The following is a 13,359-nucleotide window of genomic DNA, read 5'->3' as shown; positions in this document are numbered from 1 at the left end:
CTATGAGGTCTGGAGTTCAATCCCTGCACCAGTACCTCAAAAATAAAAACAGGGAAATGGATTTGGCTCAACTGATAGCGCATCCACCTACCACGTAGGAGGTGCAGGGTTCAAACGCAGGGCCTTCTGGCCTGTGTGGTTAGCTGGCCCATGTGCAGCGCTGATGCGTGCAAGGAGTGCCCTGCTACGTGGGGGTGTCCCCTGCGTAGGGGAGCTCCATGCATAAGGAGTGCGCCCTCCAAGGAGAGCTGCCCCTTGTGGAAAAAAACACAGCCTATTCAGGAATGGCTGCACACACCCAGAGCTGATGTAGCAAGATGACTCAACAAAAAGATACACAGATTCCCAGTGCCTCTGACAACAATGCAAGTGGACAAAGAGGAACACACAAGCAGGCAATGGGGGAGGAAGGGGGAGAGAAATAAATATATAATAAATCTTTGAAAAAAACCCAAAAAAAACCAAAACAACCAACTGGTTAAGCTGATATACAATCAACATTTTGACAGCTACTCTGTGTGCTTAGAGAGGAACCCTATTTTTTATGTCATTTAGGAGTTATTAATTATACAATGAAAAGATCAGGAAACACCTTGAGATCTGATGCATAATGTTTGGGCATAGGCAGTAATTTGTTTATTTGCTTTAAGATTATTTTTACTCTACTTAATGTTTTTGATAGGGAATGAGAGGAAAAGAGCAATTATTGAGCACCTAGTATTTTCTAGGGCCTATGTTTTTCTTGTGTTGCTTCATTTAATTGTAGGAATTCTATTACAATAATAATTATTCAGTGTATACTATAAGTCAGATACTATGCTAGGGGATTTATTTTGTTTTTTCATTTAATCTTCACAGAAACTTTAAATGGTAAATATTGTTCCCTTATTTAAAATGAGAGAAATGAGGCTGGGAAAAAAGTTAAGCCATTTGCCCAAGTTTCCAGATTTGAAACATTGTAGAGCCAAGAATAAAATTCATGTCGGACTGATTACAGATGCTATATCCCAGAGAGCAGATGTGGCTTAAGCCATTGAGTGCCTGCTTCCCACATGGGAGGCCCGAGTTCAAGTCTCCATGCCTCCTAAAACCAGCTTCCCACATACGAGGTACTGGGTTCAATCCCTGGCCCCCAGTACCTCAAAAAAACAAACAAAAAAGAAATGCTTTGTCCTACCCAATCATTTATTTTTATCCAAATTCAAAAGTAGTTCTGCTGTAGTAACTGAGAAGGCACAGAAGAGTAGGCTTTTCAGGTGCCTGAAATGTTCTATTTCATCTGGGTGGTTGCAAAGAAGTGTTCAGTTTGTGAAAGTTCATTGAGGTGTTAACTTACCATTTGTGAACTTTTCTATGTATATGTGATACCTTCAAAAAATAAAAAGCTAATTCATGCTGAATACAGAAAATTTGGAAAACAGACAAGCAAAAAGAGTGAGCAACTATTGACATAGTTTTATGTCAAACTATGAATTACACTAGTGCTTTTGTATATATGTCATAGTTCAGGTTATCTATATTTAATTATGTTTTACAGTCTGTTATGAATTTATTTAAAGGAATTATCGAATGTGTCATATCTACTAGAGAAAAATAGTTTTTACTGTAGAAAACTTGTAAGACTAAATTTACTCTAAAAAATTTGCTAAAATTACTTATATCACTCAGATGACAAAATATGCCACTATTGCATAATTGTCCTTTTTGTACTCTGGTAGATATATGGAGTGAAAGAGGAGACAACAGGTTAATAATAATAAAAAAAATAGCAGTCATGAAATCTGGCTTCTAAGTTTTGACTGTGCAACTTACTAATGGCCTCAATGTTGACAAGTCAACTTCTCTGTAAAGGAGAGAAGTGGGCTCTATCTCAGAGGACACGAAAAGCCAGAATGATTTATGACAGGGAATTTGGCCAGGTCTGGATCAACTTTTTATCATAATAAAGAATGAATTCATAAAGCAGAAAAATACAGCTGTGAGAAGAGAGCTTGTCATCTTTATTGGCGACCGGAGTAGATACAATGTGTTTCCTGTCCTTTCCACAAGTATTCATGGGAAGAGGGGGAGAAGGCAGAAGCAGGATGTCCATTTAGTACATGACCCCCACCAACCTATATAAATTTTTTTTTCATGGCCATCAGATCAAATATCCCAGAATTTCATTCCACAAAACAAAAAATTACAAATAACTTTTGGGTGACAAAAGATAAGGACTTATATTCAGTTTTATTTGTTAAGTTTTCAGGTGCCTTTCTTTCCTATCACTGTTGTGTGAATTTACAGTGACAACATCAAGGTCGTTGGAAAAAGAAAACATTTACGTTGAAACATTTGAAAAGAGAGAAATCTGATGTGCCTTTGGTAGGCTAGTACTGTTGCCAGTTTGAAAGTGAACCATGGAAGAAACTGGGAACCGGACAAATCAAACCAGCAGAGGCGCCTGGGAACTCGAAGCAGCTCTAAGGAGCAGAAAGGGACGTTTGTTCCTTCAGCTAGTGTAGCTTTAACCCATTGTCAGAGTCGGTTACGCAAATGCTGATCTCCCTTTCATGACAGGAACTTGTCTTATTCATCTTTATATCCCCAGCGCGGGATGAGACAGAAATAAAATATTTGTTGAATTAAATTGTGTAAAAACTATTTGTGAAAAAGGCAGGAAAAAGGAGAGCGAAATAACAGAGACACTTGGGTATCAGGAACTTTTACAGGATTTGCTACAAAGAGAAAGGGACTTCAGCAGTGCAGTTTTTCAAATGAGGTGTCAACAAAAGAGCATTTGGAACAGAGAAGCAAAAAAGTGCAGCGCTGAATCTGGGAGAGAGGTGTTTAGAGTTCCACAAATCAGGTCAGGCAACAGGTTTGAACCCCCGAGTGAAAAAGAACGGCATGAGCGGCAGCAATATGCAGACTGGCGGAGAGGAGGATTGTCTAAGGTCGGAAGAATTTAGAAGTCGGAGACGGAGAGGATTGAGGACACCTGGTCCAAGAGCTCGCTTTGCGCTCGTTTCTTAAAACTCCCAGGAAGCCCTAAAAGAGGTGCAGCTCGGGCTAGTATTTTGGTGCGATAACTTCCGTGTGTGTGTGTGTGCATATATGTGCGCAATAAATAGCACCACCCTAGAACTTCCGCGTGCGACCGAGCCTGGAGCGCTGCCCGGCAGCACCAGCCGGACCCAAGAGGAAACCCGCACCAGCTTCGCGGCGCGTCCCCCTCGCCTCCGGGCAGGGCGGGCCGGGGCGGGGCTACGGCCACGCCCAAGCGCAGGCGCGGCCACACTGGCCGCAGGCCACGCTCGCCCAGCGCTCCGCCCCGCGACTACATTTCCCAGCAAGCCCCGGGCCGCCCGCGCGCCTCAGTTGACCCATTTCCCGGCCCGTCACGGGCTCTGCCGGCCCCCGCGCCCGGGCGGCTGCTCTCTGCTGACTGGGGTGTGGGCGGGGAGCGGCGGCGAGAGGAGGAGGCGCTGCTGGCTGCCGCCGTTGCCTCCGCTGCTGGACGCCTGGGCAGCTCCCCGGGCTTCTGCGGCCGCCATGGACGAGCAGGCGGGTCCCGGCGTCTTCTTCAGCAACAACCACCCGGGTGCCGGCGGTGCCAAGGGGCTCGGGCCTCTGTCGGAGGCTGCCGCGGCTGGCGACGGGGTGGCTGCGGCGGGGGCGGCCCGAGCCCAGTACAGCCTGCCCGGCATCCTGCACTTCCTGCAGCACGAGTGGGCCCGCTTCGAGGTGGAGCGAGCCCAGTGGGAGGTGGAGCGGGCGGAGCTGCAGGTAAAGACCCTCCCGGCCTGGCCCTCTTCATCCCGCCTCTTTACTCCCTCCCCCTCCGTCCCGGCCCGTTCCTACCTACCCACCCACCCCCAAAAACAAAAACAGAACTCTCACTTATCCACTCCCCTTGCTCTGTGCTCCCGGTCATCCTACCCAGAACCTCGTCCTCTTCTTCCTCCCCTCACCTTTGCCTATCGCTCACCCCACTTTCTTGACGGGGTTCCTACTCTCGCCTTTGATGCGTTGTTTACCCTTCCCTCTCCTTTTCGTCCGCTCCTTCCCACTCTTAACTCTCAGCCTTATTTCAACTCTCTTCCCATTCCACATTTTAGGTCTTCCCTAAAATGTGTTTTGAGAGATGTCAAGCAAATCATCCTCTGTTCTAGAGTGTCCTATCCTAGTTGTAAAGACATTCCCAGCAAAAGGTATTGGAGATTTTGGCTCCTCTCTGAAAGGAAGACATCAAAGAAGACAACAGAAGTTGTGTCAGTGAGGCCTTGACTTTAGAGGAGAAGCTGACGTTGGGCGAAAGTGTTATTAGAAATATCAGCTTCCTTTTTGCATATGTAAATATATCTTCCCCACTCACTCGCCCCCCTCCCCCCGCGTTTCTTTTAGGTATTTCAGATTCATGGATTTTGAATTGAAGGAGTTAGATGATCACAGTCATTTGATGGCTCAGAGATGGTTTCTTTTCTCAAAATCTAGAACTTCCCAAGGGTTAATTTTATGTTCAATGTTTTGTGAGCTTGATGTGTACTTTAGAAGGAACTACAGACTTTTTAAAGTTAGTTACATTGCCTTTGAGTGCATAGTCTGCAAGATAAAGTATATCCAGGGAGGTGTTACTAAGGGCTTTTAGAAGAATACAAGTGAGGCTGATACTTCTCAGGCCCTTCTGAATTGGTAAGTAGGTTTTCACTGGCTGATCTTTAAACTTCCAAGACATACACAAATTTCACAAGTACGCAAGTTTCACAGGAAGCTTAAGGAATTGTGTATCTGTGCTATTCTGTCTTAATGGCTTATCTCATATACTTATGAACTACAAGTATAGGTTTGGTTGGTGAAACACTGGAAGTTAAAGTGCCACCTTATGTGTCATGTTTTTTGGTAACATGTATTTTCTTTGGCACTTAACAAAAGAAAAGGAGAAATCTGTTAAATAGAACCATGTGCTGGAACAGGTTGCTTCAGTGTAGCGGAAGTGGCTCTAAAAAGAGCTGGATCCAGGGATATATAGTGCGGGTAATTCTCCCTGATAGCTCTGTGACCTTAAAGAAATCCTTTAACCGCTCTGGGCTTCAATTTCATCATTTATTTATACATCACTTGTTTATTGAGTGCCAGGTATGTGCCTCTAGGTCCTGGGATTAACAAAACAGACAAAACCTCTCTCCTCATGTAGTTTACATTTTAATACAGAGCCGAACAATGAATAAATGAAAACAAATAATATAGTGGCCATTAGTGGCAACTGCTATGAGGAAACATAAATTGGGGTACAGGAATAGAGTGAATGAGGGCAGCTATTTTAGATGCAGTAGTCAGGAAAGGCCTCTCCAACAGTATGACATATGAGCCATTGAATGAAGTGAGAAGTGACTTGGTTTTTACAGTTTCTTCTGATTCTATAATTTCTACAGTTCTATGTTTTCATTTTTTGGCAGCTTTTTCATTCCTACTCTTATTTGCTTTTGTATTTAGTCTGCTAATTTTTCTCAATAATGATTCTGATAGTGATGGTGTTTGTATCAGATTTGAGTGCCTATGCCATGATCTTTATTATTAATACAATCTATAAATGAGCTTGTGGATTTTAGTCTTTAAGGATGTGTTAAAGGCAGCATTTAACTTTAATGTTACACGTTTGAGAATATAATTTTTCTTATGTAGCTTAAAGAAACTTTAGTTTCTTTCCAGTTCAGGGAATATAAAATAACTCAGACCAATTGGGTTAAAAACAAACAAGAAAGCAGTGCTTACTTTCTGCTTGTGAAAGTAAAGTTTGTGAACTTCCACCCCACTCTGCCCCCCTGCCCCCATGTTTAAACTTGTCATTTTACCTATAACTGTAGTCCATCTTTAATTATTTACATACACACACAAACACACATACACACTACTTCTTGGGTTTTTTATGCCAAATGTTAAACTTCAGGTAGGTTTTCCCTGGTGCTCATCATATTGAGGGCATTAGTTTTATAGTATTTTTTGGCTTATACTCAGAGAACAGTAAATTTATCAAAGTAAATTAAGCTTCTGCAGAGAAATTTAAAAAGTATATTATTTTTTCAAACAGAATATTATATATATGTTTTTGGGGAGGGTATGATTTGCAGGAATCTGTGGTCTTGGTCTGTCTTACTAGTATAATTAAAAATGTTTTTTAATTTCTTTATATCAACATCATTAAATTTTAACATTTCCCTTCATTTTTCTTTGGTTGTTGGAATTTTCATAGAAAAACAATAGGAAGTAAAAGAGTTAAATGAATTATGATGAAATATGTATCAGTTGGTATCCTCCTTTTAGTTTTTAAATCTCTTCTCAAGTCATTATCACCAAAGTCAACAAAAATACCTTTAAGATTAAGTTTTACATGTCCCTTCAGGAACCTGTCAGTCCTGCTCTTTCAAGTTGCCAGGGCAGAATTATGAAACTCAATCTAAGCCTGTTGGCACTGCTTCCTGCCTCCTTTGGATTTTGGTAGTAAAGGACTGGCCATGTTGTACCAAAAGCTGCTATGTCTTCTTTTTTTTTTGCTTTTGGTTATGCCCCTCACCCCTGCTGTGTCCATCCCTCAGTCCTACCATCCCCCACACAAATCCAGATAAGAATATATAATTCATGGGAAAAGAAGAATGATCAAGAGTATTACTGAACTTTAGATTTGGGAAATAAATTGGTGATAGGATACTGATTATATTTGAGAGAATTTCCTGTATGTGAAACATTGTGCTAGATTAGCTCAAAGAAACATATCGTCTTATTGGAGTGATAGCATAAACAAAACATAGAAGAATCTGTGTTTATCATTTTGGGGTATAATTTTCTTAGAACAGCGTTTAAGAAAAGAAATAGCAGTGATTGGGAAGAATAGGATGAGGAGAGAACTTTATGAGATAATGAGAAGCCAAGGCTCAGTATTTGAAAATTACTGGCTTATGGGAAAGCAAGCATTAAGAAAAAAATGATCAGCTCTAGATTTTGATTTTCCTGAAAATACTACAATTGTGTGAAAAAAGTGATGTAAGTGAGTGGTATAGGGCATGTGGTATGAAGGCTATGCCCTGGAGTGCTTTATGAATCTGGGTTTTGATACTGTAGAGTCATATTTTCTTTCAAAAAATATTTTTCATGCACCTTCCTTATGAGAGGAATAAATATGTAAAATATTAGATGGTATTAAGTACCATGATATAGGTAACAAGGATATGAAGTGTTTGCAAGGGTGGAGCGGGGTATATTTTCCATCTTCTTATCTCTCCATGCTTTTTATTCTGGATAATTTATACTGATTTTATCTTCCAGCCCATTAATTTTCTCTTCTGTTGAATCTAATATGGTAAAGCCATCCAGTGTGAGTTTTTAGTTTTTATTGCTGTTGAAGTTCACTTTGGTTCTTTGTCATAACAGCTGGGTATTTTTTATAGTTGCCTGTTTCCTGCATATATTTTCAGGGTTGTCTTTTATTCTTTATACCTAAAAAGTATAGTTATTTTATAGTTGGTATCTCTGTACATCCAATATCTAAGGTCTTGCAGGTCTGTTTCTGTAGTCTGTGCTAGTTTTTGCTTATGATGACTCATTTCTTTGTATGTGCAGTTATCTTTGTGTGCTGCTCATTGTCCTTTAAAAAGTACTTTAAAAAAAATTTATCCCCCCACACACATTGTTTGCACTCACTGTCTGCTCTCTGTGTCTGTTTTTTTTTTTAAATTTTTCTCCCCTTCCCCGCCCCACCCCAGTTGTCTGTTCTCTATGTCCATTTTGCTGCATGTTCTTTGTCGGCAGCACGGAAATCTGTGTCTCTTTTTTTTTTTGTTACGTCATCTTGCTGTGTCACCTCTCTGTGTGGGCAGTGCCATTCTTAGGCAGGCTGTACTTTATTTTGCGCTGGGCAGCTCTCCTTACGGGGTGCACTCCTTGCGCGTGGGGCTCCCCTACGCGGGGGACACCCCTGCGTGGCAGGGCACTCCTTGTGCGTATCAGCACTGCGCATTGGCCAGCTCCACACAGGTCAGGGAGGCCCTTGGTTTGAACCGCGGACCTCCCATGTGGTAGACGGACACCTTAACTACTGGGCCAAGTCTCTTTCCCCTGTGTCTATTTATTGTGCACTCTGTGTCTGCTTGTCTTCTTTCTTAGGAGGAACCCGGAGCCAAACCCGGGACCTCCCATGTGGGAGCGAGGTGCCCAATTGCTTGAGCCACATCCACTCCCTGCTTGTTGTGTCTTTCGTTGTGTCATCTTGGTGAGTCATCTCGTCTCGCCAGCCCATTGTGTTAGCTTACTGTCTTACTCATCCTTTTTAGGAGGCACCAGTAACTGAACCCAGGACCTCCCATGTGGTAGGGCAAGTACCCAACTGCTTGAGCCACATCTGCTTTCCTAAAAAGTATTTTTAAGGATAATCTGAGGTCTCACATGATGGCATCTTCTTCAGTGGGGTTTTGCATTTGCTTCTGGTAGACATTTGGAGGTAGTCCAGAACCACTTTAAACCAAAATCATTGCTTGAGGTTTTTGGACCACCGAGTTAATATGAATTTTGATTGTGAATACATTTGAGGGGCCAATATTCTCCTGTTTCACATTTGCCTTGAAAGTATAAGCCTTTTTGGTGCTAAATGTGGGATATATCACCTGTTAGACTATCTGTATGGGCTCTGGTCTTTGATTTTGCCCTTTGGGTCCTGCAAGTCTGTCAAAACTAAAATTTAAAAAAAAAATTTTTTTTTTTTGAGGTACCAGGGCCAAGAGTTGAACCTGGGACCTCATAAGTGGGAAGCCAGCATTCAACCATTGAGTCACATTGTCTCCCCTGAGTTGATTTTTTCATTTGTTTGTTGTTTTTGTTTTGTTTTGTTTTTAGGAACCAAACTGGGACCTCCCATGTGGGAAGCAGGCAGTTTGAGCCACAGCTGCTTCTTCAAATTTGTTTTGATTGGCCCATACCATAAGGGCAAAAATGGCTTTCTTCTTACCTCACTGGATTCCCATTTCCCCCTCAGTATTGGCCAGATAATCCCTTACTATCTTATCCAGTTCTTGTTGCTTTTAAGAAGTTTTAGCTGTTTTTGGTAGGAGAGTTGTTTCAGCACATCATTATTGGGAACTGGAAACTGAGTTCTCTACCTTACTTTCTAAAACTGACTGACTAGAATGGCCCCAGTAATTATTATTTAGGAAGAAATCCTTCCAATAGTACTTCTTTATCAAATAGAGATACCTGCTTATCTCTACATTTTATGTATTATCTGATTCTACTTTACTTGGAATTCCAGTGGTAGTGGTAGATGTCCTACAACTTTTTTTCCAAAATCTTGGTAAGTTAAATCAGATTTTAAAGCAATCAAAAACTGTTTGCTATGCAATCTTTGAAAGGTGTTTGTAAGTCCCAATAACCTGGACAGATATCTGTCTATGTGATGTCTGCTATACTTTTTGATTTATAAATGTTAGTAGTCCCCAGTTTTCACTTCTGAGCCACTAGAAATAAAATTGCCCTTGAGATCTTTGGAGTTTCCTGCCTTGGTAGCCCATGTGAGTAAACAATCAACTAACCATCCTAATTTGGCAGTGGAAAGTTTGGGCCTTAGATCAGACAGCTCCATCTCTTCCTATTTATAATCTTTTTGGGCCTCATTTTTATTTGTAAAATGTCAGTGATAATACCAAATAGAGTAGTTGAAAGATTTTAAAAAGATAACAGTGTACAAAGTACTTGGCATATAGTAGGTACCCAATAAGCAGTTTGCTCTTGTTGGTTGAGATTTTTAGTGGACAGAATGTATTTGATTGTATTACGTAAATTAAAATTTAAAAGCCAAGTGATCCTTTTAGCAGAATAGCTACTTATATTCTTTTTGCCTGTTAGTAGTGATTTATGGACAGTAAGTTGACTGTGGATTTGAAGTAGGGTAAAAGCCAGTGGTGGCAGTAATAGGTGGTAATACCTTATAGACATCAAGGACTGGAGAAAATGATTGAGGAAAATTTGGGGTTCAGGAGAGACACCTGAGAAAAGGAAGAGACAGAAGGGGATGAAGATGGTTGAGGAAGAACAGAGGCAGATAGGAGGGAGAAACAGGATACATTAACCTGTTCTCAACTCCTAAAAAATGTATTATCCTTAGTCTTCATTTTGGCACTTGTAGACTTCTAGGCTCACAGGGACACACATATACTCCCCACCTCCCACCCTCATATCTCCATTTTCAATTTTCTGTTTCCCTTCATTTGACTAAAAATATTTAACTCCAGGAGGATCTTAGAATTTAAGTAGCTCCATCCCTTGTTTTGTCAGTGAGAGCCAGAGAAATGACGTCACTGGTCTTAAGTCATCCTTTGAGTCGATGTAGATTTAGTTTAGAACTCAGAAGTCCTAGTAACTAGGCCAGTGCTTTGTTCTCCATACTACATCTAAGTAGAACAATTTACTGAAAACAATTATGTAGTGAGGGGTTCAGGAAAATTTGTGTTCCTCAAAACTTTAACAGTGTATCACTATAGTTTCTTTTCTTTTTCCTGGTAGTGTTGTTCAGTTTTTATTGGTCAGTGTAGACTACCATGGAGAAAAACAAAGGTAATTAACCCATGGGTTAATTATAATGCTAATTATAATGCCCAAAAAGAATGCTATTGAGTGCTTATTGTGTGTCAGGCTGTGTTGTAAATGCTTTGCCTATATTGATTTATTTAATCTTTGCAGTAGTTCTACAAGGTGGTTCGTATGTATGATCCATTTCTTTTTTTTTTAATGATTTATTTTATTTTTATTTATTTCTTCCCCCACCCCTCATTGTTTGCACTTGTTGTCTGCTCTCTATGTCTGTTTTGTTGTGTGTTCTCTCTGTCTCCTCATCCTCTTTTTAGGAGGGACCAGGAACCAAACCCAGGACCTCCCATGTTGTAGGTGGGCACCCAACTGCCCGAGACACATCTACTTCCCTGATCCATTTCTGAGTAACATATGAGTCAAAGGGTTTTACTATATCAAGAGTTGCTGAAGTGTAGTATCAGGTACTTAGTAAATGATCATGACTATTTACCAAACTATGACATATCAAGCAGAAAAGAAAGGGATGAAGTATTTAATGATTATTCCAGTTCATTGAGATAGCATACATCTTCTGGAGGGAGAGTCATTTCATCAGATGCTAAGTCCCCTTCTGCCTAAATAGTTTTCAAATTGCCATAGCATTGCCTAAGGACTACCTGCTATTAAGCAAAGTAGGCTACAATTCCTTCTCATTTCCTTCCTTTGCCATATTGCTTATAATCCAAGGAAGGGGCAAACTGTCACAGAAGATAAAGTTGTAAAGATAACTTCTTTGTCTGGAAAGACAAGGGCCAGAAAGGCTATCATCAGTTTCTTTAAAAACATTAAGGGGAAGGGGACATGGCTTAACCGATAGAGCATCTGTCTACCATATGGAGGGTCCAGGGTTCGATCCCCAGGGCCTCCTGACCTGTGTGGTAAGCTGGCCCACTTGCAGTGCTGCCGTATGCAAGGAGTGCTTTGCCATGCCAGGGCACTCCCACGTAGGGGTGCCTCACGTGCAAGGAGTATGTCCTGCAAGGAGAGCCGCCCTGTATGAAAAAAGTGGAGCCCGCCCAGGAGTGGTGCCGCATACATGGAGAGCTGACGCAGCAAGATGACGCAACAAAAAAGAGATGCAAGTTCTCTGGGGTAATGCAAGCGGATGCATAAGAATACATAGCCAGTGGACACAGAGAGCAGACAACGGGGAGGAGGGGGGAGTAAATAAAAGAAATATTTAAAAAGAAAACCTTAAAACAACATTATGGCCACCCATAGAAATTTTTATAATTTAAATATAAACTAATATTTTTAGTTCCACATGGCAAACTATAGCAGGTCCATTTTTTTTTTTTTTTTTTCAGATTTATTTATATATTTATTTAATTTCTCCCCTCCCCCGGTTGTCTGTTCTCTGTGTCTATTTGCTGCATCTTGTTTCTTTGTCCGCTTCTGTTGTCGTCAGTGGCAGGGGAAGTGTGGGCGGCGCCATTCCTGGGCAGGCTGCACTTTCTTTCGCGCTGGGCGGCTCTCCTTACCGGGCGCACTCCTTGCACGTGGGGCTCCCCTGCGTGGGGGGCTCCCCTGCGTGGCGCGGCACTCCTTGCGCGCATCAGCACTGCGCATGGCCAGCTCCACACGGGTCAAGGAGGCCCAGGGTTTGAACCGCGGATCTCCCATGTGGTAGACGGACACCCTAACCACTGGGCCAAGTCCGTTTCCCAGCAGGTCCTTTTTTTAAAAAAAATTTTAGCTGGGCCTTTTTTTTCATTTGACATTCTTCAAAAGTGTCCCTCATTCCAATTGCACATCTCCTTGAAATCCTCTCTAACCCTACTGAGGTGAATGAGAAAATTTCCTTTGTGTCCCCAGAGTGTCACATGATCATCTAAACTACAATATATATAAGATTTTAAAAATTATATACAACAATGACTTTGAATTCAGATGACTTTATTTTTTTTTAAGGAGGTACCTGAGATTGAACCTAGAACCTCTTATATGGGAAGCAGGTGCTCAACCACTGAGCTGTACCTACTGCCTCAAATGACACTTGTGTGTAGGGAATACTCAAGTAAAACTTAGCTTTTTTTAAAATTGCAAATGCCAAGTTTTTTCAGCTTCCTTTGAAGGTGGCCTAATAAAGTTCTATACATTTTTTAATATAGTTGGTATTTATTGATCATATATTAAATTTTGTGTAGTGCTCTGCTTATTAGGCTTATCTGTTCTGCATATACTCTGTAAGAATAACATGTCAACTATATATATGCATTTATGTAGAAAGTTATTTGAGGAAGTAAGATCACTTTCTTGGCAGGCTGACTGCAGCTTAACTTTTATTATAAAACTACCTAATACGAACAAGATGATGGAAAGTTTGAATATACTGATATAGTAAGAAGGAAAATTTATTGAAGAGTTGGCTGGAATCAGTATGGCAGAAGGACACTCCAGTAGGTATTTTGTTTTAGAGATAAGGTAGGGAGAAAAATAAGGAAGTAGGAGCCCTGCAATGAAAGTGAGCTTTGGGAAATATTAAATAAGTTTGGGTGGGATAGGTGTTTTGGGTGTGGTAAATAGCTCTTAGCGATGACTGCATTATTACAGATCCAGTGATAGAGCCAAGGGCAGTGTTTCATTACCATACACACTGGTTCCATTAACACTCATTTGCATATGACAGAAATTTGATCCAATATCAATGTATCTAGTTAAAGAGAAATAAATACCTTGTCAAATTCCACAAGAGAGATACCAGTTTCATCTGATGGAAAATTACAGCATAGCCTGGGTCTTGCTCTTAGTTTCTTTTTTGTTTGT

The 13,359-nt window shown here is 41.1% G+C and overlaps 1 protein-coding gene across 2 annotated transcripts in view; it reads left to right on the top strand.

The window, feature by feature from the left end:
* Window positions 1-3,368: 3,368 nt before the first annotated feature.
* STRN (striatin) overlaps window positions 3,369-13,359 on the top strand; it is a 144,833-nt gene continuing 134,842 nt past the window's right edge. The window contains exon 1 of one of the 2 annotated variants that reach the window (XM_058278391.2): window positions 3,369-3,768. In XM_058278391.2, the coding sequence (XP_058134374.1) occupies window positions 3,535-3,768 (234 nt within the window). In that variant the 5' untranslated portion in view covers window positions 3,369-3,534. The remainder of the gene's footprint in view (window positions 3,769-13,359) is intronic. The other variant, XM_071208769.1, reaches the window with a different exon arrangement.

Source organism: Dasypus novemcinctus, chromosome 17, assembly GCF_030445035.2.
Source record: "Dasypus novemcinctus isolate mDasNov1 chromosome 17, mDasNov1.1.hap2, whole genome shotgun sequence".
NCBI lineage: Eukaryota > Metazoa > Chordata > Mammalia > Cingulata > Dasypodidae > Dasypus > Dasypus novemcinctus.
The sequence above is the reverse complement of the archived record's forward strand: the minus strand, read 5'-3'. Positions and strand labels throughout refer to the sequence as shown.